At 37.1% G+C, this 27,655-nt stretch overlaps 1 protein-coding gene and 1 long non-coding RNA gene across 5 annotated transcripts in view; both read left to right on the top strand.

Moving 5' to 3' along the window:
- Positions 1 to 181: 181 nt before the first annotated feature.
- On the top strand, positions 182 to 10,336 carry lnpa (limb and neural patterns a). The gene is made up of 13 exons (XM_008398949.3): positions 182 to 388; positions 966 to 1,059; positions 1,890 to 1,931; positions 3,643 to 3,830; positions 3,917 to 3,975; positions 4,062 to 4,102; positions 4,648 to 4,731; positions 4,842 to 4,893; positions 4,993 to 5,214; positions 7,760 to 7,865; positions 8,196 to 8,266; positions 8,571 to 8,729; positions 9,467 to 10,336. The coding sequence occupies exons 2-13, from the start codon at positions 1,033 to 1,035 to the stop codon at positions 9,637 to 9,639; spliced, it is 1,224 nt and encodes a 407-aa protein (XP_008397171.2). The 5' UTR covers positions 182 to 388; positions 966 to 1,032; the 3' UTR covers positions 9,640 to 10,336.
- Positions 10,337 to 10,989: 653 nt separating this feature from the next.
- Positions 10,990 to 27,655, top strand: part of LOC145550035 (uncharacterized) — a 103,897-nt gene continuing 87,231 nt past the window's right edge. For 3 of the 4 annotated variants that reach the window (XR_014085876.1, XR_014085877.1, XR_014085878.1), the window contains exons 1-2: positions 10,990 to 11,414; positions 19,135 to 19,237. This is a non-coding gene — a long non-coding RNA (uncharacterized LOC145550035). Of the gene's footprint in view, positions 11,415 to 14,061; positions 14,337 to 17,398; positions 17,579 to 19,134; positions 19,238 to 27,655 lie in introns of all 4 variants that reach the window. The other variant, XR_014085879.1, reaches the window with a different exon arrangement.

Genomic DNA, 27,655 nt, shown 5'->3' with positions numbered 1-27,655 from the left:
AATGCTTTATAGTAGCATTACCCAAGTAAAAGGTACTACTTTTTAGCATGTTTTGTTTTACTGTGTGTGGTTCCTTCTCAAACTTTGGGCACCCACATATCCTTAAAACGTTTGCACGGCCCTGTGACAAACAGGAAGGTTCAGGAATCAATTAAGTACATAACCAGAATAACTATCCATAATTTAGTTGTCAATCATATGAATTTGAGCCCTGTGGGTCTACTGAAATGACTAACACATAAAGAGTCGCCCAGGGTAGTGAACCTAGTTCGTCTTGTTCCTCTGCTCTGCTCTGTGAAGGACACTCCCCCATGTTGACTCGGAGTAAAGACAAGACGGGCTGCTGTTTCGTTGAAGGCTGTTGAAACTGGGCTTCTCGGCTGCTAAGGTAACTTCGCCGTGTGTAACCGTATAGGAAACGCTACGTTTGCAACCGATTTAACGTCAAACTCTGTAGAAACTTAAGCTAGATAGTTTTTCTGATTGCCGTTGCAAACGGGGGCATTACTGCTAGCTAGCGGCTATCCAAAGTTAGCCAGAGTAACAACAGCGCTTGCGGGTATTATTTGAGCGTGTGTGTTGGAGCTTGTAACATTGTTTTAGTATCATATTGCTGAAACATCCACGTTCAAACAAACACAAAGCGTTAAATGTCTGTCTTTTGTTGCTAACGCCATCGAAAGCAGAGCTACGTTGGAAAAGATTTGCTAATAGGAGTTAGCAAGGGGCACCACGTCCCCTGCTGAAACCGTGCCAGAAAGTATTACCGTGTTTAATTCAATGATTTGGTCAAAGTTGGTAAACTGCCTCACACGGAGTGTTTTGTGTAGTTTGTTCCCCACTTCTGCCATGAAACGCACGAAGATGAAGCAATGGCAAATGTTTCAGTTCCTCAAAAAAGGGGATGGGGGAAAGCTGACTTCAAATTAGTTTTGGGATTCAGTGATAACCACTGCTGTCCACAGGTGGAGATATAAAAACCAGACAGGGAAGGATTCTAAGAAGAGGAGAAGCAACACCCCTTTCATCAACATGGGGGCTGCAATTTCACGATGGAGGGTTTGTATTCATGGTTATGTCTCTAGATTAGATGGTTGCAAAATCAACACAGATTGTACACCTTGGTCCTTCTTGGAGAGCAAAGCGTGGATCATAAAGTTAGTTTTTTTGTTTTGTTTTAATGAATCAATGGACACCCAATTCTAACTAGCAAATGCAGCCCAATTTATGAGTGGTTTGCTACCAAACATTTCGCACATCCGTGTGGCAACTTACCCAGTGTTGTCAGTGAAGTACATCAGTTTATTTGGTCATTTAGATGAGAAGTGTGTCAGTGGCCTTCCCACAAGGAAACATGGCTGTTATTACCAGCAAAGTAATTTGGGTTTATTAGTTGTATTAAATCTGGCAGCAAAAAAATTAGGAATAAATCTACAAATCCTCCCATGCTACTCTTGTTTTGAGAATTCTCCAGTTTATTCTCCTAGTTTCTGATAACTAAAGTAAAAAAAAAAGTTTCTACTCATCATTCCCACCAGTTTACAGAAACTTTGTGTTTTTTAAATTATACATCTTTAGGGACAACAGAGTCTGCATATCTGCTCTGAGTGTCCTCCAGAGCCCTGAGTGTTGGTTGATTAACTATTACAACCATCTAATATTGCATTTGAAAGTGTTTACCGGTATGTAGATTAATCATGTAACCAGGGCATATGACAAAGTCTTCTTGTATCCCTTTTGCATTAAACTTGAATAATGTAATGTACCGAGACTTTTCACAGTATTGAGGAAGCAAAGGTGTCAAAGAAAATGACAAAGAAGCCATTTGCAAGGAAATGTACTTTTGTTTCACAAAATAAGTTACTCCGTTGAATTTCTTTGTCTTTCAGGCTAAACCTTCCACTGTGGAAACTTTGGAAAGACTTGAAAAGGTAAAGTTAACAGAAAGGGAACTTATTTCTGAATATAATGGGGAAAATTTATTAATATCTTGGTATATTTGAAATGTGATCATAATCTTTACATTTATTTACTATTTAGTGAAATTATTTCATGTAGGTTTTTTTTTTTTTCAGGTTAATTAAACTCTTGTGTAGCATTTTCAGTAAAGCTGCTGCGTTCAGTGCCAAATGTCAAAGAACTGAAAATACAGGCAACATTTTGATTGATTTGCTGAGTGATTGAGCTTCATTGCTGTATTGAAACCAAGCCACCATTGGGCTATTTTCAGTTTGTGACCTTGGAGTAGTATTCACAAGAGGTCTGCACGTCGGAACGACGTCGAGTGGTATTTAGGTTGGGAAGCGATGGGAATTAGACCTATTTGTGTCTCCACTTGTAATTCTGTCAGAATATAGTTTTTTTTTTTCTTATCTGCTGCTTTACAGCACAAGAGAGGATAATCTTGCAGGATCTACTGTATTATAAAACTGAACATAAGATCTGCTCATTTTACTGCCTAGAGTGACAGACACACATGTTCCAGTGGCATCCCAGGGATGAGGAGGGGGTCCTATTCTATCCACTGGCTATTTTTAGCTAGCCTGCTCAGCACTTTGAAGCAAGGCTTACATTTCCCATTTAGAGAATCAGAATATTAATTACTAGTTTAACTTTAAAATGTAATTGGTTGGTAATTTTTACTTTTTTCTTTGTCCTAATTATTTTCTGATTGGACGTTCCCTTGTTATGTGGTATTTGCATTACTGCTTCTGTGTAATACAGTGACCTTTGAATCTTGACTCCTATGCCAGACAATTGGGTTCTTTCTCAGAAGTAGACCTTCAAACCTTACATGAATTTGCCTTCATTTGCATCTAAGCAAAAACGCAATACAATATTAAGAGATGCTGTTTGAATGTGATGGCTAAACAGTGGCTACTCTTAAAGCAGCGTCAGTCTGTAATTTCTGGAATGCGCTGTTTAAAATTTATTTCAGTGTAGTAAGGTAAAATAATGTAGAGGAATGCCTTCTGGAAGGTAAGGACGGAGGTGCATCTCATTAACTTCAAATAAATTTGATACGTGAGATTATTTTATTTCAGCACAATTTGTACTGTATGATTATGAACAGTGATTTATTTCAACCATTTTTTTTGTTAATTTTGAAATCTATTGTTTACAGCTAAAGAAAACCTAAACAAATCTTTTTTTTCTTTTTCTTTTTTTTTTTTAAATTGGAACATTACATATTGCACATACTCAGCTCAAGTACTGAGCCTGTGAATCTTCCCCAAACTCTTGAAATGGCAAGATTGCTGTTATGTTTTTTTTGTTCACCTTTTTCCACAATGTTATTTTTTTTTCTCTTTCACTCAATTTTCCATTATTATTCTTTGATATACCAACTTGAACAACAATCTTCTTTAGCAAACAAATATGTAACTTGTGGAAGGTGTGGATGAGTGCCTGCTGCTGCCAGGTTTCAGGCTTCCCCGTGATTGTGTACCTCGAATTTGGTCTACACATATAAATGAATATAATAAGCATAACTGAGATGCACCTGTATGTCACCATAAATATTTTCAGTTTCAAATGCTGTTTAAGATTGACACATTTACATTGTGGGGCATGTTTTTGAATTAAGAAGGTAAACTAGTATTGCTGTTCAAATAGAATTTGAAATTTTTCTTTTCATTCCAGGAAATCCAGACTCTTGAAGACTACGGTGAAAAGTATCAAAAGCAGTTAAAGAAATGGGTCGGAGGGATGCTACTGTACTCATGTTTGCTGTATTTGGTCACTCTCGTTGTCGTGTACTTGTGGTACATGCCTGAACAGTTAATGGGACGACTCGTATTGATTCTACTCTTTGTAGCATTTCCAGCTTTGTAAGTATGCAACAGAACTGATTGAAAGTTCACTAAAACCTAAACATGACAAAACTGAGTAACTCTTTTTGAAATCCGCCTTTCAGAGTGTGGCTACTTCGCAAGGCACTTGTCGTTATTTTTTCACGAAGAACTGAGAGAAATAGTAAGATCCTTCCTGATTTGTACGCGTAACTATTCTTTGAAGTTTTTTGTTACAAAGATTGCAATTTCAACATTTTTGTTTTTCAGATGAAAAACTGGAAGATCTTAAAGAACAAAAAAGGAAAATAGTAAGTGATTTTCTTACGTTTTTGCTCAAATTGTTACTCTTAACCATTTTACTGAATTATTGGTGTTTTTATCCTGGCTTTTAATGTAGGTCAGGGCATTTTGCAACTTTAACTCATGTGGAATTCATGCAGATAGTTTGAGTTTGTTAACCCAGCGAGCCAATCCGCTAATGTCACTTTAATTAATGGCATTTAGTAGAGAAAGGAGATAAATCTGATAAATTGCTTGTCATCCTCTGTCAAGTTCTAATAACTTTCAATAATTAGGGCTGATGAATTTTCACACTCCCCATTATCGAAGTAGTGAATCCAATTATTCTTCATATTAAATGCAAACATGCACAACTGTTCAATATTTTATTTAGAATATAGTTTTGAAGGTAGTAACTCTTACGATGAATTCAATCTGCTTGTGTTGTATTGATCAAATGATCACTAAAACACTGGTGTACCGACGGATTAATACATGAGGAATTATTTAGTGCAGTCTACTTATGTTTTCATGGATTTATAATGTTTGTTGATGTTGTTTTTGTCTTTCCAAGCTTGAGGAAGTTATGGAAACTGAGACGTATAAAAATGCCAAAATGATTTTGGAAAGGTTTGATCCTGAGTCTAAGAAAAAAAATGTGAGTTGTGAGTTTTTTTGTTTTGTTTTTTTTCCTCAAATAGCCTGGCCATTAAACTAATTACGTGATGTTAAATCATGTTCTTCTATTATCTTGCCGTCTGTGTAAAGGAACTTGAATCCACTCTAGTTGGACCCCAGCTGACTCCCAAACCAGGACAAGGTATGAATTAGTCTTTACGGGCTGGAAGATGCCACTTCAGATGCGATTTTAAACCCAGGATTACCTACTATTACGTGGTCTGCAATCTTTCTTTGTTAGAGCTCCGTCAGCGGATTGTCACTCCAAAGATGCCACTGGTGGCGCCGAATCCTGCAAACGGTTCTGCTGCCCGCCCTCCTCTCGCCTCTGGGCCCAGCTATCCTGGCCGATCTTCCCATTCTGCTCCAGGTGGACCCCCAGAGAGGGGCCTGTCAGCAGTAGCTGCTCAGCAGAGCTTGATGAGGAGGCCCATGACCCCGGGAACACCTGTTCCAGGAGTCGGTGAGTTACCTGCACACAAGGGGACCAGATCATAATGTGGTCGATTAAGGTATGATTTACTCATCCCCGGCTTTGTGTCCCCAGTTGCTCAAAGCTCTGTGGTTTGTGTTTTCGCCAAGGTTGTGGTATGTAATGCAGTAGCTGTAAAAGATAATTGCATAAATGTTGTATTCAAATGTCTTTTAAAGCGATTCAACCTTTCTTCAAATAGGGTGTTATGAAATAAGAAAAGGCATATGATCAGTCCCTAAAATTGCATGTAGTGCCTGGCAAATAAGTTTCACATTTAGGGATATCGCAAACACAAACTGCAATGCTTTTTATTTTGAAAAAGGAGCCTTGAGAAGTCTTGTTTGCAGTTTGCCACGCAGCATATATGTAGAGAACAGAGCAAACATTTGCTCTAATCAGAAGGGATAATATTTGACTTTATGGCTTGCATGCAAAGTTCTGTGTGGCAGAAAACCCTATGGATGGTGAGATGCCCAGACATCTGATTTTCACAGCATTTATTAAGAACATTAACAGTAATGCTCCTATATATGCGCTTCACTCCAAACATTACTGCTAAGTTTTTCAACCCCGTGCCTTCATCTGCTGATTGGTTACCTTTTTTCAGAAAACTTTCTCTGCACTATTTTGTAGTGGTGACAGCATCATGCTGTGGCAATGTTATTGTCCAGCAGGTACAGGGAAGTTGGCAAGACCTACAAGGAGGATAGATTGAACTAAATCCAGTGCGATCCTGGGAGAGAACATGTTAGAGGTTGCAAACTATTTATTACTGGGGTGGGAGCTCGACGTACAGCCAGAGCTACAATGAAATTGTGCAAATTAGGGATGAGATTGTAATTCTGTTTTCTTGTAAATATTTCAGAACTGGATTGAAACAATATATTTTTTATTAGAAATTTTTCATGGGTTGTCGACACATGCAACCCTTCTCTCCGTCTCTATGTCCCTGGTGTGCCGCCCATTTAAAAAAAATAAATAAATAAAAATGAGATTTGCAATGAACCGAATGACAGATTTAGAGCGAAAATGAGTAAATATGTGTCTGGGTTGGCTGTTTCAAGCTGGTGTGCATGTTTACAAGTCGAATCATCAATTTTAGGGACTCATTTTGAATAATTATAGGGTGCCTTTTGTTTTTATTGCATCCTTTTTTTTTGTCCAGGTTGGCAACATTATTGTTAACCATGTATGTTCAGATGTAACCTACAGGTCTGTCAGTCAGGCCTCTGTCACAGCAAAGCAAAAGGGGAAAGTGGCTGATTTTCAAACTTCTGCAGAGGTAGATGAGATCAGTGTTTCACTGTAAGTATCGACCGATTGCTGAAAATAAAGAAAATCTGGGCCAATTCATCTGAGCACCTCTAGTTGGGATCAAAGTAGAGTCATATTTTAGAATTGTATCATCCAAGTCCAGACCTAAATCCAGTTTAAAAAACCTGTTACAAGATTTGATGTTCAAAGTTGCTCTTTATCCAAATCCATGTTTTGCTATTTTGCAAACAAAAGTTAGATTTAAGTTCTAAACGTGTAAAGGTTTAGGACTTGCTGCATAGCTAGGTGGTGTCACAAGTTGACTTGTGGGACTCGACACAAATGCACACCACACTTTTTAGATTATTTGTGAAAACTTTAAATCATCTCTTTATTTTGTTCAACTTCAGGTATCCTCTGTTTTTGTTTCTTTGTCACTTAATGTATATTATTGAGATTTAAATTTTGAGGTTGTAACACAATGTTGTAAAAATTGAGGGGTATTAAGACGTCTGCAAGGCAATAATATGTTTATCACAAGATAAAAATGGCTGTTTGCAACTTACAAAGAAAAATGTCTCACCAGCATACTACAGAACTTCTTAGTTTAGATTTATATATTTAATAGAAATCTGTGAAATCGCTACTCTGCATTTAAAAAAAGTGTAAATGGTTAAAGAGATGTTTTTGAAGTAAAGGAAGCTGCATTTTGTAATTGCCAAGTGGAATGCCAACTGAGGTATGCACAATACTGGATAACATTAAGTATGATTAATTAACCAGATCTGCATTTCTTCTGTGGGCAGTGGTGGTGGGGTTCTCACTAAGTACCTTATAATTCCTGGTGAAATTGCTTTTGGCATCGGGAACACCTCACAAATGGCTTACATGACTTCATGTTATCACCTGCGTCTGTTGAAAATTGAAAGTGAAAAGCAATTTGATACAAAGAGTCACCACAGAGTTTCCATATGTTGGTAAATTAATAAGCAGCAGGACACTGAGACTCTGCCAAGTCTCACAGAAATGACCAGTCATCTTCCTATGATTTGCTCTTGATGTTGAATTATATTAATTACTACCCACCAACATAGCAGGGGTTCACAACATGTTTTCCTAGTGAGATCAGGTGTGGCGTCATTAGGGGAAAAGATGCTGGTTTTTAGGAAATCAGTCAAAGGTTTGTGCAACACACCGTTTCTCTGGGCAGTCATTCTGCATTCAGGTTAGTAGTTAAGATAAGGCTATATTTAACAAACTTTTTTTTTTTTTAAATCAGGGATGCACCCCCCAGGTCCACCACTGGCCAGACCTGTACTCCCAAGGGAAAGGGGTGCAATGGACAGAGTCATTGAGTATCTGGTCGGAGACGGCCCTCAGAACAGGTACTTAAACATACTAAAAATTGCTTGTTTTCTTTTGAATAAAATACATTTTGTAAAAGTATCTACAAATCACGTTTCCTGATCCGAGTTGATGGAAAGATGGGTGAAGCTGACATGGTTATGCAGTTTTGAAAACTCATGAACTGTAGTTTTTATATATTTATTTATTTATTTTTTTTTTTTTTTAGTTTGTTTTTCAAATTTTGACAGTACAGACCTTAAAGAAGCAACATTTAATCCAATCATTGTATTCATTAGCAATTCCCTTCACGTTCTCCCAATCTTGTATAACATTGCCATTTTCACAGAATTGCCTTTGCTCTCTTGCAGGTATGCTCTCATCTGCCAGCAGTGTCTCTCCCATAACGGCATGGCATTAAAAGAAGAATTTGAATACATCGGTAAGACTTGGGAGAATCACAGCACTGTTTATCAGTCTCAATCAAAGGCCGGGCCTTCATTTGCCCTCTAGCGTTTGGCAGCACAGTATATCACACGGCTCTTAAATGCCTCCGCTGCTACAAGCTCCTGTAAGCGAAAACAGAACACGATTGAATGCACAAAGTCGCATCAGTCTGGAATGTTTATGCATCTGAGGCAAATTTTGTCGTTGGTTAAAATTTATTTAGATTAATCTGTCTCTTTGGCAGTGTGTTAGAGCGTACGTATTAACTAGATGTATGGCACTTTTATTTGTCGTTTCAGCCTTCCGATGTGCATATTGTTACTTCTTGAACCCTGCAAGAAAGACCAGACCTCAGGCTCCCAGACTCCCTGAGCTCGCTGCTGAACTAAAGATGGCAGCAGGCGATGCAGCCTCGTCATCATCATCTGCTACTGGTGAAGGGGATCAGCCTCTTTCAGGTGATTAGAAAAAAAAATCTGATTTAAAAAAAAAAATTTTTTTTGGTTAGAGTCCCAGAGTTGGTCAACAAAGGTGAGTCCTGACTAAAACTCTGACCATCAGCTCCAAGCTGATCTACAAATTGTAAATGAAATCTGCTATGTTTTCAGGTGTATAGATGGGCAGTGCTGGAACGTTATTTTCGTAAAGCTGTGGTTTTGTACGCTTTTGAAGCCATAAAGCTCCCACACACAACCGTCCGCAAAATTTCATAATTGAGCATACCAATTGCCTACATTTCTCATGACAAATTCCTTCATTTCCCAATATCCAAATAGATATCAACAAGTCCGCAGAGCTAGCTGGACATTTAACCCCAGTTCTTCTCCCCCAGGGCAGCCGCCACACATCTGTTGCAGTACAAAGCAGCAGTTTGGCTGACTGGCTGCGCCGATGCTCAACCTCATCAGCTCGGTGGCGCTTACAAAACAATATGATACGAGTACAGTTTCCTACTAGGCAGTTTACTGTGCAACTTGGAGTACACCATCGTAAAAATGTACCTGCGCTCGTATGTCTGCTTTAAAGCATGTGCGTACTTCCGCTGAGAGAAGTACACCCAAGTATTTGGGGGCCTTAAGACAAATAATGTGATTGGAATATTAGCAATATTGTATCTGTTGTGCTCTCTTTCTTTTTTTATATACTTGCTTGGGATATATTCACATGTAAAATGAAGCATTTGTCTAATTCTCAGGAAAACCCAAGCTTGCTGATGTCCCGCTTGGAACTGATGCCCAGGAGCCAGGCACAATAACAACCACCGAGCCCGGTTCTGCATCAGACAGCCAAAACAACTTGGAGCCACATGACTCGCCTTCTGAGAAATCTGATGATGAGCAGGATATTTCTGCTATGGAAGTGGAATAAAATGGCAGGGTGGCGATTTCAGCTCTCTCCACTGGATCGGGGTTTGTTTGAGGAAAGTAAATAAGTCAGTTTACAAGTAAATACCGTTCCAGTTACAAAGATACAATAATAGTCAAGCTCTTAAAACCTGCTGAACTCCTTGATGCTAAAAAGCTTTTAAAATTGTAGCAGAAGTAATAAGTTGTCTATATAAAATAATAGAGCGAAGGATTATGCCAGATCTGATGTTTTCAAAGTTGCATTTTATGTTTTTGGTTATTGCCTTATTCTATTTGTGATGAACTGAACTTTTGGTGTTTTGTTTCAGTAAGCAGGAAATAGTACAAAGCATGAAGTATTTTGCGGGAAAAGTGTTATTTATGACATATTTATAGCCAATTTTCTTTTATTGCTGCACTTGTTGTTTACAGTGCTTACTGGGGTATTTGGCAGCCTATAGGTGGAAATATGTTTACACAGATACGGTACTGTTGACCCAATGCACATGCAGAACATTATGTATTTATCACTAAAAGCAAGGAAAGTAGGCTTGTTACAACTGTACTCTTCTCCTAAGTGCCTATTTTATATGTTTGTTTTTTTTTGTCAATAAAATTAAACATTTTAATAGACAATGCTACCTACCTGTTTTTATTAGACTATCGATGTATAAATTCATGTGTTGTAGAAATTACACACAATAAATATTTGAGAAAAACCTGTGTGAACTGGTTTCTGATAACACCTGGTTCAGGTTGTGCTATGATAAATTGACAAGTTTAAGCTTACAACTGTTAGGTTTGGGGAAAAAAAGAATTCTTAATATTTATGCTAATAAAATTTTGGGTTAAATGAAGTCATTGGATTAAATCTGATACCGCTTTATACTGGAGACGACCCCCAGTATAACATTACCACCCCCAAAACTAGACAAGAAACTACAAGGACAACTGTTGAAAAGGATAATGCATATCCAAAAGCACTAAAAGTATTGTTGGTGTCCACCTCAAAGGTCTTGCTCTTGATGTTTCCATTAAATAAGAAACAAAATCCAAATGACACGTAAGTTTCTTCCCAGACGAATAAAAAAAACACGTGGTGACGTCATCTTCCTACCACGTCCTGTCATCATCTTCGTGGTTTGCGCCAGTGGCAACATCCAGTTGCTGATCAAGTGAGTCGTTTCCACTGCAGTTTGGCGAAACAAACCAGTTTTGATACGGCCAACCCCCCCACCCCCCCCCAAAAAACTAAACTGCATCCTACACACTAGTTGCATGCCAAATGTAGAAAACTAATCAGGCAAATAGATTTTTCATATTAAAAAGAAAAATCTTTTTTTTAATATGATTCTCTGATTAAAGGCAAGTAGAGTATCAGGTGTTAGAAAGCATCTGATACTCTGATATGTCAAATGTGTCCTAAAAACACGTATCTTGGACATGTCAGTAAATTATTCAGCATTTGAACGTTGTTAGTCCATGAAAACATGAAAATTTCCTCAGAGCCATAGAATCCTAGCCTGGACATAGCCTTCCTCTGCAACTATGGCTTTCTCCCCTTGACTCAGATTATCTCATGTCGATTTTTGTCTGGGCCAATCAACGAACAGAAGGAAAAGTTATGAACAATGACGTCAATTTTCTGCGCTGTTTTAGACTGTAGGCAAATGCTAAAACTGCTAAAACAAGGGGCTAATTGGAAAAGCGTTGGCCAGAGCGATGACACAAGGACAACAGATTACTGGAGCCAAGTGGATATTCTCTAACACGGATTATGACCATAAAACACCGAAGGTAAGACTGGATTCATGTTTTTGGCTTGATGAAATTACCCTTATTTTTCCTTTTTGTCAGCTGCTGGTTTAGTGAGTTTCCCCTTAGAGCGGCGATTCCGATACACCAAAAAGAGCAGAAATTAAGGCACATGCTATTAGCCATAGCTAAAGCAGTGTTGCACTAGCCTTGCTGTGTGTTTTTATGGCTATATGTTTATAATTTACATATTACTATTATTTATCTGCTTGGTGTTGAAACTGGGTGTCGTGCATTTAGCGTTGCTTCTTGCTTGTCGTTGTGTCCGCTTTAATTAAAATGTCGTCCCGCTCTTGTCGTTAATCCGGTCAGTGGACAAGATTTACAGGTTGCCTCGTGTTTTTACTTTCCCCTTTATTAAAATTCTTTATGATTTTAAAAAGTAGAGTTAATAATGTGCTGCAGCCAGATTACGGGTGTTTGTGCGCACTAAAAGTGAACACACAAAGGTCCTCTTTTAAGTCAAAGGACCAAATGTATTTTTGCAAGACGATTTCGCTGTCCTCATGGACAGAAATCCCAAATCGGGCGGGTTTTCATAAATACTTTTATTCACGGTTGAGTGAGTATGAATATAAATATGAACTTTGTTCATATAAGACAATGAACTAGGTTAATCTTCTTTGTAACACTGTAGAAATATATACTTATTGACTCAAAGATCAATTCTTTGTTCAATAGTGAATGCTGAATGTAGCTAGAACTAGCATGTGCTAACTACTCACAGGGGTAATGTCACTGAATGTGAACAAACCTGTTCACTAGTGTGAAGTAAAGTCATCAACACAACTCACTTTCATTATTGTACAACATTAATGTGCCATTTTAACATTTCAGGCTTCCACCCTGTTGAAGAGGTTCTATAAAGTCTGCACAATAGTAGGAAATGTCTGCTTGTCAAGACCGATGAGGCTCATTTAGCCTCTTATTTAGCAAGCTGAATCACAACATTTCACACATTTTTGGGTTAAACCTTTAAAGCTTCTGCTCCAGCAACATAATGCTAGAATTTGTGTTGAAAGAATAATTTATTGTGCACCCTTAACAATCCAAATGACACAAACTAGTCTAACATATCTTTTCAATGTGCCGTCCAGTCTTCTATTTATCCAGCTGCTCTCTTAGCCCCATATTTAAACAGCCTGTTTTCATTACCAGGCCAATTTTAACTTGTGATTATTTTATTTTCGCTCATTGATCATTTCAGACAGTGTGAGATAATGCTGCTTGACACGGAGCCTGACCAGTCTTGATTGCTTGACCCTCTTCTTGATTTGTGACGAGAAAAGTCATTGCTGAAAACAAAGTTGCTCTCTGCCGTCATGTGACCTCTTTTCTCTCTCCTCCTGACTACGCCGTGTAAAGTGTTTGTGGGGGTCAACATCCCACATCTTCTATGGGTTTTGATAATGTATGTTTACTGAGACGTGACCTCCTGGGCCTTGTAATGCATCAATGTGACACCCAACAGTAACGCCTGATTCCACCGCATGCTGTTTGAGGTTGACCTCTGACAAGAGCCGAACAGAAAGGGGGGAAAAAAATGGAACATCAATAGGACAATGTTTAGATTTTGTCTCACTGCTGGGATGCTGTTCAGTATACATAGTCGGCTTGTATGTGCATCATCACAAAAGATTGCTGTACTTTATTCTTCTTGTGTTTAAAGAAAAACATTGGATTTTAAAGCTGTGAATCTTTCTCTGAAGTTTTATCACCATGCATTTTTTTTGTCCAAGTATTTGTTGCTGATTTCTTTCTTTTTTTCATAATTTATAAAGACGGTATAAAGTGAGGTAAATAATCACAGAACATGAATATTTCTGGTACTCTGGCGGTAAATTGTCTGCGGTAATCTATCTGGGGCAAAGTCCCTTCAGGTCCATCTCAATCAATTAGAATATCAGTAAAATGTTTTTGTTTTTTAATTTCAGTAATTAAATTTTTTTTTTGTAAAATTCATAGTATATCCATTAATTGCACACAGAGTGATGCATTGGTGTTATTTTTGGTAAGCCACCAAAAATCTTTGCTGAAGAGGAATGCTGCAGCCTAGCAAATTTATGAAAAGTTGAGTGGAAGAAAAAAGTTATGTATACAATTTATATGATAATCATTTTTAAATCCTTCTTTGTTGGTCCTCTGCTATGTTCAATTTTTCTGAGCTTTAAAATTATGGTCTCCAGTTGTATAGCAGGAAGCCATAATTGTATGAACACAAATAAATTCCGGAAATGCTTCTCTGCTTTACTCATTTTTTGAGATGCACCTCTGACTGGGCAAATGATTTTCTAGCATCAAACTTTCATTAGTTAATCAATAGTTACTTGAATTGTAGCTTTTTATTTATGTTTAAAGATGACATTTAGTGTTCTCACGTAAAGACTCATTTTTTTCCAAGGATGACAAATGATGGGGGGGAAAAAAATCTGTTCCAAGGTAATTTTGAGCAGGCAATAAAAATGTACAGTGAGGCCGTCCCAAGGTTCATAGTTCTTCGTATGCTCATCTCTCACATGTGTATTGGAGGCCACTTGACTTAAATTTATACTGATCTTTTATTTATACCTAGAAAAAATGGCAGATAAGATACATAAGTGTTCTTGATACTGTGTTTTGTCATATCTAGCCACCAAAGATTGAAATCCTGCGAAACAATTTTCTGAAGAAATGAAAGAGCGTGGCCTCCTGAACCCCGGAGGAAAATAACCCTGCGGTGCGAGGCGGAATATGAAACAGAGGCGCCAGAATAAGTAAAATAGACAAGTGCACCAGGCTTGTCACTTTTCCATTTGCTGCCCCCGAGTGAGAGCAACTTGAAATTCTCCTCATCTCAGATAAGACCTTCATCGTTATGCTCTATCTACTGTACTGAATACGAAAAAAGTACCACATCAGGCAGAGGTAATAAGGAAGGGAGCTGTGCAAAAAAGCTTTTGTTTCTGTCAGTCATGAAGCCAAATGCAACAGAAAGGAAAAAAACAAAGTCATAAGTGTACAGCAGAAGCCATCTTGGAGCGAGACAATGCTGAGATGAGTGTCACAGAAGTAGTTAACATGGGTGTGATATTAGACATCGCCACTGGATCTTGACAACAGCATCATTACACAGTAATAAGAGCACAATCTCCTTCGGAGAAGCATTAAAATCAAATTAGATTATACAAGCGCTTGGCTTGATGAGCTGCGAGGGCTGATGGTTCCCAAGCTGTGGTTCTCTGGTTATTACTCTAAAGCTCTTTGGGTGCCTGGGCATGAATTGCCACTTGACAGAGCTTTTCACTAAAGGTCATCACTTACCAAGAAATCTGATTTTTAAAAAGATTTAAGTCAGTGGAAACCTAAACACCCAGATAGATGGGTTTCATCCCCCCCCCCCACCCCCCTCAGTTGTATCTGTCAAATGTCACTGCATGCGGCCAAATGCATGATCCTATCTATAAAACTGTGTTGCATTTAGACCAAAGTGACATTCAGGGATCAGAGAGCATTGTCATTCTCTGTCCTACCCTGTACTCATTATACCACTGAGTTATGACATGTTTGAGAACCGTAACGCCTCAGCGGATACATCTGTAAACTAAACAAAATGCTAAAACACTTAGAAAACTTGAAGAAAGCAAATAAGCAGAGTTACTATTAAAACTGTAACCTTAAAACATCTGTAATTCAACCAATAAAACATCGTATGTGACTCAAAATATTTAAAGACAAATTATGTAAGTTTAAAAGCTAAACTAATTCTAATGAGTAAAAGCCCACACTTTCTAAAGTGTATTAACTCAACATAATTGGTTAATTTCTTATTGATTTGAAAAACTTTGTTTCTCCAAAGGCTGCATGTAATCAACTAGCCTGTGATAGCCTAAGCTTACCGACAGTATTAAACAAAGCAGATAATATTAGTCATAAAATTTTGTTAATTAACTTTAAGTAAAAAAAAACAAACACAAAAACATTTGCTAAAAAACAGTTTGTGAACATCTGAGTAAGAGCAGATACTTTCACTGACAACAGCTTCGTAGGGAGAAGCAGCTCAGCTTACTAGCAAGGATGTCTTTAGCATTACTGCGGTCGCAAAGCTAGCTAAAACTGCTTATCTTTTAAAAACTATTCTAAAGCCCAGTAGATGCTGCGCATCAGTAATTTGTTACAAAAGTTACAGATGTTAATAAACTTCTTATTGTCAGAGATTGGTAAAAGGGAGAGGAGGAAGTAAAAAAAGACAATGGCCGAAACACTCTTGTCTAGGCAAAAGAAGAAAAATAAATCAGATATCTGACTTAGTAGCTGTCTCACTGCAAAATATTTCCTGATGATTCATAACACTGCTTAATTTTAGTGTTTGGTCGGGTCAGTAGGGATGTAACGATACTTAAAACTCACAAGACAAGACTAGTTATTGACCTCATCAGAACGAGATGGGATGGGATTTTAATATCACGTTCAAGAAAATTTTAAAGATCAAATTTACAATGCTAAAAAGCCTTTTTAACAATTTTGTTACAAACTCAATGTACCTCTAGACATCCAACCATTGTTTTTAATATTAATGCGTCTTGTATCCTTCAGTGTCTGAACAACTTCCTGTGTTTACATATTGTGTGTGTCTCATCTCTCACTCTGCTGCCATTTATCGTTCCTACTGGAAATCCAAAATGTTGCCAAACAGATACTTTACGAGTAGCTGTGGCATTTTCTATTACAACTTCATCAGACAAAGTCATTCTGACTACATCTGGCTAGTGCTTGCAAGACAGAAGTCACTTCATTGAGAAGTATGGAGATGTTTTAATATCACAAGATCTTGTAGAGAACTTACAATTAAAGATTTTGACTAAGAAGGCCAAGGATTGCACAGGGTGAACCCAGGTTGACAAAGTAACGTGAAGCTTTTACTCGACAATCACAGCAGAGATGTGTTGATTTTTACCATGCACATGCCTCAGCACATCCCAGCTGGTTTGACTTTAACATTAGCACTGTTGCTAAACTAGTTAAAGCTAGACATAATCTTTCAACTCCATTTTCAACAATGTGAAATGTAAACCTTTTCCATGACGGTCAGATCTGAGATCTACTCGTTGTTAGCAATGAGTAACTCTGGGTTAAAATCAGTTTGGAATATTATCACTGTTATTAAATCTGGATACCAACTCTTGTTTCAATGCGATTAAGGAAACTTACAGTCTTAAGTACAATTGTTCAGGATCTGACTCCAAAAAAGCTTTAATATTTAAAATTTCCTTTATTGAAAATACATACAAAAATAATGACAGTTTTCAACTTAAATAAGTTTAAACTCTAACATTAACACACTTGGAAACTAGTTTTTTGTTGTGTATCTTATTTAAATTAGTTTATTTAAGTCTGAATCCAAATCAGTCCCTAATGCCAAAATGAAGTCATTATTAAATGTTGCACTTAGAAACTAATATGGTTGACTGAAATATCTATATCTATATTGTTAAATATTTACAAATATTTAACACCTTCCAAAGCTCATCCTCTAGTAGGTGTTACTTAAAATGGTATATTTATGTCAAAATTCAACACAATATGTGGGTTTTATTTTGGTTGTTTGTGAGATAATTACTTTACACTCACCCCACTGATAAACTTATTAATAAACCTGCAGGGGGTGATATGCACTGGCATTCAATAACATAAAAGTACATCTAAATTCCCAAGCTCTATTATGTGATGAATAATAACTCAATTATAAAGCACGATAAACTATAAATTTATCTCCACTTGCTTCATGTTGCCTGTATTTGAGAAATGACACTCAAAAGGACACTAAAAACTGCAACGAGAGGGGAAGAAGCGCAAGGCTAAAACAGCAAACTGCTTCCACCACCTCATGTGGAAATCATACAAAGCATCCTGCAGGCAGCAGGGTTCATTTTATAGCTTCATCTATTACCACACTGTCATTGTTAATTGTCTTCTTTTTACCTCTGCAGGATTCTCCAAATTGGTCCTATCGAATGTGACAGGAGGAAGAGCATTAAGCATCTGACAAGATGATATCTAAGTTCAATTTCCTACTCCTCACCTGATTTATACCTGCAGCAGATCATTTTCTTTTCTGTCATAAAGACCTCTATAAATCAGTGGTGCTTATGGAAGCACTAGAGAACAAGGTCCCTGGATTTGTATCCCTTGTGTTTGCTATTAGGAAGCCATTACAGCCACATTTTCCTCCTTCAAACTAAAATGATCAAATCTAATACGGGCAAGATTAGAGAGATAAAGAGAGAAAATGCTGTAGGATCTGTTCTGCACAGCCTCCTATCTAAACAATATGCTCTAAACCCAATAAAGCAGGGCTTTTTTTTTTTTTGCTGGTGACACCATTATCCATCTGTTTGGACAAAATTGCTGTATCATGGTATAAATCTGCGATACAAGTGACATATCCTCTAAAATAAAAGGGAACATTAACTGCTCTATCTTCTAGAGGCCACGGGACTAGCTGGCTATAAGCTCAGTCAAGTGTGATGGCAGTTATACTGTGTTTTACTAGACTGCAGACAATTATACTTTGGTCCTCTCCCCTAAGAAGACAAACTGCCGTGGCTTCAAGTGAAATGATTTCAAATAGATTTTCCAAAATGTCTGTCGCCAGATTGCTTCCATACATTATTTCACTTAAATGGAGAGAAAAAAAGAGGGAGCAAATCCACAAATCAATCACAACAGCCCACTTTACCAGATGGAAAGACAAGAGATTGGAGTGTGTGTGTGTGTGTGTTTGGAAGTGTGTGTGTGTGTGTGTGTGTGTGTTTGGAAGTGTGTGCATGTGTGTTTTGTAGACCTACAGAGAGGGACACTTATAGGATGAGCCCACTCTTGTCTCTTGTATGTCTCACTCATCCAGAAGTATAAGACAAGAGTGAGTTGGAGCTCTTTGTCAAGTTTTACAGCCAGTTATTTAAAATACCGATAGGTATAAAATAAAAGTGTAATGTAATTATGGCTAATGAAAGGTAGGGGATTTATTTGTCCCCAAGTCAAATTTCTTATAGCAAAATAAATATATATATTTGTTACCGTTAAAATTATGAATAAAAATTCTAAATGCATTCATTTTTTCAAAAAATAAACGTTTTAGCTGGTCTTCAGGTTTTACACTTATAGACTGGCCCACTTAAAATCTCTATAATGTTGCACAGTATTTAAAGTTGTACGTTGTAAAGGTAGACGAAGTATAAGAATGAGTGCAAATACACAAGGCTTCAAAAGAAAACAGCACGGATTGACAGAGGCAGGTTTTCATTTTGGCAATATGAATTAGGAATACTTATAATATTTGCATATTTGGGAAAAAAGGAGATATGCAGGTGGGGTTGAAGTAGGGGAGGCAAAGTTACGTTACAACAGTTGAGAAATGTTCTACAAGTGTATTTAAAATATCTGCAGTGCTTCGTAATCTAATGGACATAAAATATGAATGATATAAAAAAAAGCACAGAAGTTTAATCTATATTTTCGAAAAGCATGGGGTCCCTATTTATTTTTTGCACTCACCAGATAGTTCAGTATTCACATTTATAGACACATGGATTATTCTGAGGAATCTAAAAGAGGAAAGTTTCAGAACTTTTGTTGCACCATTTCAAATCAGCTGAAGGTTTTTGACTGTGTTGTTTTTTTGTTTTTTTTACTTTCTGAGACTAAAGTACAGTTCTGTCCGTAGGAATGAGCAAGAAGTTCAGCAAGCTGTTGTGAGAAACTTGTGAAATAAAGCAGAAGACACGTTTGACCCATGTTTTGCAATTTAAAAGGCAATACCACCAAATGTAAGTATACATTTTTTTACTTACTTTTAAGTATAAAAATTTCTCTACTAATTTATCTTGCATTTGAAATTTAGCAATTAGAAATAATCGTTATTACTGCCATACAAAATGTAAAGTTGAGTCTGATTTAAAGTCACAGTGAGAAAGAAAGGCTATGTTTTTTTTTTTGTTTTTTTTATCTACTGGCGTATGTAAACATTTGGCTTAAACTTTAAGTTATGTACCCACAAGAAGTCACCATAAACTTATTTAAGGGATACGCAGAATAAAATTCTGTTGTATAAAGAAGCAGTGCCACATATTAAGACACTACTGCGATTCAGCATTAAAGTCATGTACATTTATTACATTTACTCTGAATGGCTCACACAGCCATGCATGACTCAATCCATCTCTGCTCCATGCAGATAGAGCTGGGTGTGAGATGAATACATGTGTATTTAAAAATATGCCACAAATGGGCAAAAATTGTGCTGAAATGGAAACAATAGATACATTAAATTGCTGGTTCACTGATTTTCATTTTCTAAATGAAAGAATTACTGCTTCTCGCGGTTCTTTATCATCATTTTGGACTTTATTCATGTTTCTTTCATAATGTGATTGTTTCATTTTAGCGCCTGGAGGCAGATGAAACAATAATCTACTTTAATTTTAACCAATCTTGATTTGACCAATGATTACTGCAAAGATGCTACGATTGAAATGAGGCTTGAAAAGAACTAGAGACAGCACAATTATAGTGATATGAAGATGTAACACTTTGTATAAATTAGACCAAACTGCGGCGGTGGCATAAATGTCAGTTGGTTTGTATATGAAGATTTATAGCATAATTCAAGAAATCTACAAATAATCATTAACAGCATAAGAAAGGGAGTCGTATATAACATGAACATGACAGGACACTGTTTACTTTGAATGGATATTAAATAATTCTAATTAAAGGTAGCCACACTTTGACTTACTTAAGCTTCCCCACTCTTTATAATCTTCTCATCCCATCATCTACATAATTTAAACTGAAAAGAAAATGTATTTTTCCTCAATGATTGTGTGTCTTCTTGCCATAAGCTTATACCTTTTTGTGATCTTGGGCAGGACAGCTGAAACTAATATTCCCATTTAACTCATGTAAAGCACTTTGAATTGCCTTGTTGCTGAAAATGTGATATATAAATAAAATTACCTTACCTTACCTTAATATGATCAAGAAAGCATCTGTCTGCTTTTTCACATGATTTATATCTTGAAATGATCACCGCATCCATAACTCAACAAATCAAACCAGCCAAAATGAAAATAAAAAAATGTCTTCTGATAAAATTTACTTTATTGATCAGCTGTAGTTTTTTTTTTTTAAGTTTTAAATAGTCTCAGCTTACTTAAAATTATAGGGAGAAATATTACATTTAATTCTAAATGCTGGATACTTTAATTTAGTTGAACAAATAGATGTTAGTTTAATTGGCCACTCTAAACTGTGCTTAGCTCTTTTTGTATCTGTCTGTTTTTTCCCATGTGATGGACGGTGACCTGTAATGGCGCACCCCACACCTCTCCCTCATTGTCCACTGGAGAAATGCACCAACCTCCGTGAGACCCATTGAGGATGAAATGGGTACAGAAGATGGTGTGTCCATCTGTGTTCTGTATTTCCAGTATGCAATTAATATTGGCAATATAAAGTACTTAAACTTTGAATATCTCCTTAGATTGCGAATAAACACAAAATTATTACTCACAATTAGTTATTTTGATTCCAAATCGAATAAAATAGCAAACATGACCATTTTTATATTTTTTAAAGAAAAGGAAGTTGGCTACTGTCGTGTATTTTTTATTTTTTTTGCACACATACACATCTAGTCTATAACTGCCCGTAAAGGGTATTTATACATCAGTTATTTATGCAGTAATCATTAGATGAATCAATAAAGTAGGTCAGAGTGCATCAGATTGAGCTGATTTGACCATTCAGCGTGCCGGGGTGAAATGATCATCAGTGCAAACTGAGTGTCTGCATAGTGTAACATGAGAGGGCTTAAGGTTATGGAGATAACATTTGAGAAGCGTGTACATTAGTTCCTTAGTGGTATGTGGTGGTGTCTCAAGCTGGGAACCTCCCACAACGTGAATTTTAAACATGTCAAAAAATGTGTAGCAACCTGTCTAACCTGTTGATTGTGTATGCCTCAGTGTCAAATACTTTGTAATGTGATTCTTGAGCCATTCTTATACGAATGAATCTTAAAGCAGAGGCGCAATAGTGAGAAAGGGAACTAATAAGAGACACTGACACTATAAATTGATCAAAATGGTAATATTTGTAGAGCTGTTGATGACAACACTGTTATGTTAAAACAATCTTTATGCATTTCATACAAAACTAACTGAGTTTATCATGAAATATTTAGCTTCTGAAAGTGAGATTATCTTGAATATCTTTTCTTTTTTATCTAAATGAGCAACCAGTTGACATTTGCTAGTTTCATGCAGCTTTCCCTCTTTTGAAAAACTTTATCCAACATCAGACAGATTTTCAAGTATAAACAGCCTCTCAATCATACGCATGTGTGCTCTTTGAATAAATCACTCCCTAATCTCCTTATTTTAAGCCTGTCAAAGGTGGAATTACTGGCATGCTTCAGCTCATTGTCCTGCTAACCTGAGAACTCTTAAACTTGAGTTCATAAACCAGTGGATAAACATTTGTCTTAATGACTCTTGGGAAGGTTCACTGCAGTTTTATGTTTTACCTAGTTGTGGTTAGAAGCTCTTAATCTGGTTTACGAAAGTCCCAAAGCCCAAGGGTAAAATCCAAAGGTACAATTTTAGTTTTCCAAAACAAATATGGTAACAACAGTTGATTCATTGTTTAACATGGGGCAAAAACATTTTAACATAGGATCAGATTGATTTCGATAGCTTTGTAAGTTAATAATTAAATCATAATTTGAAAACATGTTTGTATTCAATCATTCTACCTTTTCCTGATAGAAGGCGTTTGACATAATCTAGGAATCTATGAAAAACATGGTGGTTTAATCCAGGAAAGAGACCAGCAGCTGGCCTGAGAATGTCCTTCCCGCCTGAACGGGTGTTTGTTGAGATATTTCCTGTCAGCATTGTCAGTCGCAGGAACAAACCGCTTAGGTCCAAATTTGGTTCCCAAACAGAGGTGGCCAGTGCTGATCGACCAAATGGGTTCTCCTTTTAAGTTTTCAAATCTTACATTAAATTTAAGTCAGGTATTTTGGAATCTTAATTAACAGCATTGTGTCATTCTTTTGATTTTGGATTATTTGTGAGGTAACCTGGTGTACATTTTTATATTAAACTGAATCAAAATTAACAGTTTATAACAGCTGCATACGGTTTCTCTGAACTTATTTGTCACTTTAATAATGCGTATTAAAGAGATTCCCCAGTAAATGATAACTATCCAATGTCCAATCTTGGTGGGGTCATTAGCCTGTTGGCACCTATTGCTGTGACTGTGCACCAGATAGGACTTTACAGGGATATCCCCTGTTGCCAAATGTAATTAATTGCTTTACAGTGTTTGAGGCCATAACGCTCATCAGTTATTAATTAGAAATTCATCTCGCTGAATAAATAATGTTGATGATTGATGATGAAACTTGTAATTAGGTTCTTGGAGTAATACTCAAGGGAGAAAGCCTTTACACTTCAATCCAGGCTATTAAATACCACTCATTTACGTAGCACCCAGTGTACATCGTCGTAAAGCTAGGATGCGGAAAAATCTGGATACAGAAAGCAGGAGCACTAACAGTTTTGATCAGAGGTTTAAATTCTGTCACTGTGATCTTATATAAAAAAATCTCAGAGAAAAGATGATGGATAGTGCGACAGATTTTACTGTTGCTGAGTTGTGTCCCTTTCAGACAAATACTGTTGGTGAGTTCTTCCAGGCACCATGTAGTCTTCTAAATGATGTGAGAGCAGTGTGAAAACTAAATCCAGCTAAGGTTTGCTATTGATTTTATATGGAAGATCCAACTAGCCTTTTTTGATGTATTTTCTCACTCAGTCCCTGTGGAGATTTCTGGAAAATAAACCATTCCACATACACCGATTAGGACTTATTTATCTAAGCCATTAATGCTATATGTGTTTTATGCTTTTTTTTCCCATCACAAAGCAATATAAGAGAACTGCTTGAGGAATAATGATCAACTTGTGAGGATCTTTCGGTTATATTCCTAATTTATGCCAATTAGCATGGCAATAGAGAGGGAAATTTACCATGACAACCCTCAGCAAAAAGACTGGCGGATGAAACCGTTGCTTTATGTTGTGTACCTTCATCATGGAGAAGAACCATCCACCTGGTTTTATGGATGAGAGTGAGCAGCTCCAGCCTCCTGCTCCCCCACCTCTTCCCTACACCAGAATCTGCTCTATTAGCAATTTATAATGGAGATCAAGAAGTAGTCAGTGCAGAATGAAGTCAACTGTCTGCACCCGTTCCTAATTGGCTTTATGTTTTCCTCCTGATAAATGACTCACAGCTACAATGGATTCCTGTGGATTTTATTGCCCTAATAGGACTCGGTAACTGGGTTTACTAACAGATAGTGGGTCAAAAAGGACATTGAGAGCAAAAATGTTAATTAATATCAATAATGGCAAATTATTAGTTTGACAGAGGGATCCAAGCTAGCCGTGTGCTCTAATGACTCTAAGCTAACTTGAAGGGAAACACTGGCGAATTAGCATAACAGTGTATGCGCACTCCATAGAGGTGCCCAGCAAACATCTGTTATGTTAGAAATTCAAATAGAATTCCTATTAGTAACCCTAGCTGTGGTTGTATAATCAGTCATTCTTCTCTGGCCATTTTGGAGGCGCTAACAATGCCCCTGTGACTGGTGGAGCTCCTCCCTTTGGGCTTTCCAATCAAATTTGGCCCCATGTGGACCCGGTCCTAACAACAGACGCGGCGATGTGGCCTTGCCAGGGGAGCTTTGTGCTCTGACAGGAGCTCAATCTATCCAGCCATGACACATGTGTAAAAGAAAGGCATGTTGTTTATTTGAATAAAGCCGATACAAGTTACAATATTACTGCTACAACACTTTCTTTGTGACCTATGTGTTTTCTTTTTTATACATGCAAATCGTAATTGGAATTTGAAATGTTAGCAAGCACCACTTATGCAATGACTTCTACTTTAACTCTGAATAAATACATAGCTTGCAAGAAGTTGGCACGCAGAAGTTTATTAATTCATAGCGAGACCATCTGCAGACAGCTTCTTTTGGATATTGAGAACAGAATATATTCTGCTTGGAATTGATTTTCTATTTGGAGAAAATAATGTTTGTTCTCTCCACCTTATGGGAATAACAGCAAACACTGTATAGATGCTAGTGGGCATTCTGGTTGAAATGCTTTCTTTGTAATCAATGGCTGCTGTTATGCAGAATAAATGCACCAAAAGACAAAAAAAAGATCCAGCATTCATTCTTTATATCGGTTATACAGCGACTGGAAATAAAATGGAATCCAGTTATAGGGGTTATTGAGTTCCCTCGTCGATCTGCTGGGTTGGGCTTAATTTTCTACACTGACACCGGTATTAGGGAAAATGATTGGATAACGAAGGCTGGACATTTTTATGGGTCTTCCTTCCAGCTTCCCTGCTTAACAAGACGTTTCAGCCGCACTGTTACAGTTGTGAGGAATTTGAAAACATGCAATGCGTAACTCAAAGTTTCTCTTCTTTGTCCTATTTAATTCAGCTGAGTGATGAAAAACGTATCACTTCATGGTTTGGCTTTGTTTTTTTTGTTTTTTTTAAACAAGCGGAACTTCTCAAATTAAATCATGACAAGTTGCAGAATAAAATCAGGTTTTATGCAGTGACTTTAGTTTTTGAAGCGCCTCTTGTTTTTACATCGTCTTCCTAAGATGCTTGTTTTTTGAAGCTCAGTATAAACTTATTTTCCTGTTTGTTTCACACTTCTTGTATTTGTCTTACATTATATGACCAGGACTGTTGCATTTATACAAAAACTGATCAGTTATTTTCCACATTTTTTGTGCAATGCCACTTATTATGATTATTGTGACCATTAATGTTTTTTTCTCTTTAGCATAAAACTAACATTTAAATCAGGATTCTTGATTATTGTTTTTATAATTTTATTTATTAAACAATATGATATAGTTTGGTGTGATGTCACCAACTATCACAATGTCTTTGTTTTCCTACTATGTTTATTTATCCTCTAAACTGAAACTCAAATTTCAGCACAAAAATACGTGGGATCCCAAAGTACTTTTATAATACTTGTTTTAATCTCCGGATAATCGGGAGTCAGTTCACTCTGCTGCAGCGAAGCACAGAGATAACACTGTGCTTCAAAAAAAGGATATTTTACAATATTTTAGATCTGGACTGCATTTGATTATCTTTATTTAAATGTCTATTATAACATCTATTTTAACATTAATAACTTATTCCATTCCTCTTGGGATCAAAATATGTATTTTGTATTACACTTAGCAAAGACTCTTTAAAACACAGTTTAAGTTTATGAACCCTTATTCTGTTTGTGAAAACAAACAAATAAAAATCACTTTCAAATGTTTTTTAAGTTTTAAAATAATCTTGGATACACACATCGGAAAATCAATTCATAGAGAACATTCCCCTGGAAAAAAAAAACATGCTGATATTTTCAGTTCTATATGATCATTGCTCATCTAAGTGACATATGTAACCATTTACTTATTCATTTATATTCCTTATTGAATTTAAGCACAAGAGATATACCTATGAACTTCATCTCCTATTTCTTTTTATTACCATTTATCTTATTTTATTATTATGCTCCTTTATTCTGTCTCCATAATGTTCCACAAAGCAAGAAAATGGGAACATCGAGGGAAAATAAAATAATTTTCTGTTTGTTGTCCATAATCTTTTAGTTGTGCAATATAAATTTTTAGATAAGTGAAATATGGGACTTTTTTTTTTGTGTGTGTTTTTCTATATTTTTTTATGAAGAAAAATCTAGAAATCAAGGAATGAGTAAATACATCTTACATTTCCAGGGACATTCCCATCAAAGTTTAAATTCCCAGCTTGCTTGGGAACAGTTTGCATCGTGAACGGTGCTCAGTTCAATGTCACCGCATTAAGAGTTTAAGGTAGTGTTACCCCTCGCGATCTACATTACAGTAAGAGACTCCTGTCATGACTTACAACACAGTGTGACCTTCTCTGTTATAATGTGAGCAAGCAGTTCCCTCCAGTGTAATGTCATGTTTGATCAGAGGAGCTACTAGTGTCCTGATCTGAGCGGTGCACAGCAGGAGCTGTAGCGAGTCAAACGGACGACCAGAGGTTCCCCTTAAGGGCAAAAACTGGTGTCGTCTGCAGATTCTTCCCCCTGCTGTAGTTGCCCTTGTGGGGCAATGTAACGTGTTTTGAAGGATTTCTTCTTGATTGAATATTTTTTATGATGCGTGTGTGGCTTGAGCTTGTTTTCAAATTAATATGTGAATCCTGAATTAATATGAGTTTGTTAATAAAACAACAACATATGTTTCGTGCACAGTGCTGCATCCAACAGATTTGGGTACAGTATACATGACTGGGTGACTCCACGGTTTCATATATGAGAGAGCTCCGGCTTTACGCTCCTCTCCATCCCGCGGCCTCCCGTGTATAAATTTAGCTGATGGGTTTTGTTTCTCTTTCTTAATTCATTGCAGTCGGATTCCTCTTTGATGCAGTTCTGTTGTCCCCCAAACAATTGAAGTGGAGACAATGGAGGCATAATGATAGATCCGTGTACCCACCATCTGTAAGAGCAGCTGCTCCCTTGCATCTGTACAATATGCTGGAGCGGGGAGCCTCAGTAATCTGCATAATAAGGAGAGGGCTTATCTCAGTCTAGTTAATAATCACAAGCAATCGATGCACTTCATTCCCTCACTCCTGCCTGGCGCAGATAGCAGCAAAGTTTTGACATGTTTGCGGCACCATCAAGAGAGGCAGGGTCACGCGGTAATGCCGAGCTGCTGATTTTGCCCGAAGCTACAGATTTAGTCTGCACTCAGTTTCATCTTTTCATGAATACCATAATTACAGCAGGACGTTCTGAGTTATCATGCTGCTTCTCCTCCTCCTGCTTCCTTATAGATGTTATAGCCTCTGGACCTAACATCAGATCTGGATACACAACCCTGAGTCTGTGATAAACACGTAGCGTTTGCAGAGTTGAAAACAATCTCTTCCTATAAGCAATCCTCTCGCACTGCACGATTGTCTTTGTAAAGCACAGGAAAAATGCATTGCAAATTTACCTTCCTGTCTGAGATGGCTTCCTATGCATTACACTACCTCTGTGGAAGTGTATGTAACAGAACTAAAGTTGC

Source organism: Poecilia reticulata, chromosome 2 (genome assembly GCF_904066995.2).
Source record: "Poecilia reticulata chromosome 2, P_reticulata-male-v2, whole genome shotgun sequence".
In the NCBI taxonomy this organism is placed as follows: domain Eukaryota; kingdom Metazoa; phylum Chordata; class Actinopteri; order Cyprinodontiformes; family Poeciliidae; genus Poecilia; species Poecilia reticulata.
This window is presented reverse-complemented; position numbering and strand designations above follow the sequence as displayed.

Excerpts from the sequence above, each read along its gene's own strand:
- lnpa (XM_008398949.3), top strand. The coding sequence starts at position 1,033 with ATGGGGGCTGCAATTTCACGATGGAGG. Across the intron at positions 3,976-4,061 it reads ACGAAGAACTGAGAGAAATA|ATGAAAAACTGGAAGATCTT; the intron begins GTAAGATCCTTC and ends TTTGTTTTTCAG. Across the intron at positions 4,103-4,647 it reads AAGAACAAAAAAGGAAAATA|CTTGAGGAAGTTATGGAAAC; the intron begins GTAAGTGATTTT and ends TGTCTTTCCAAG.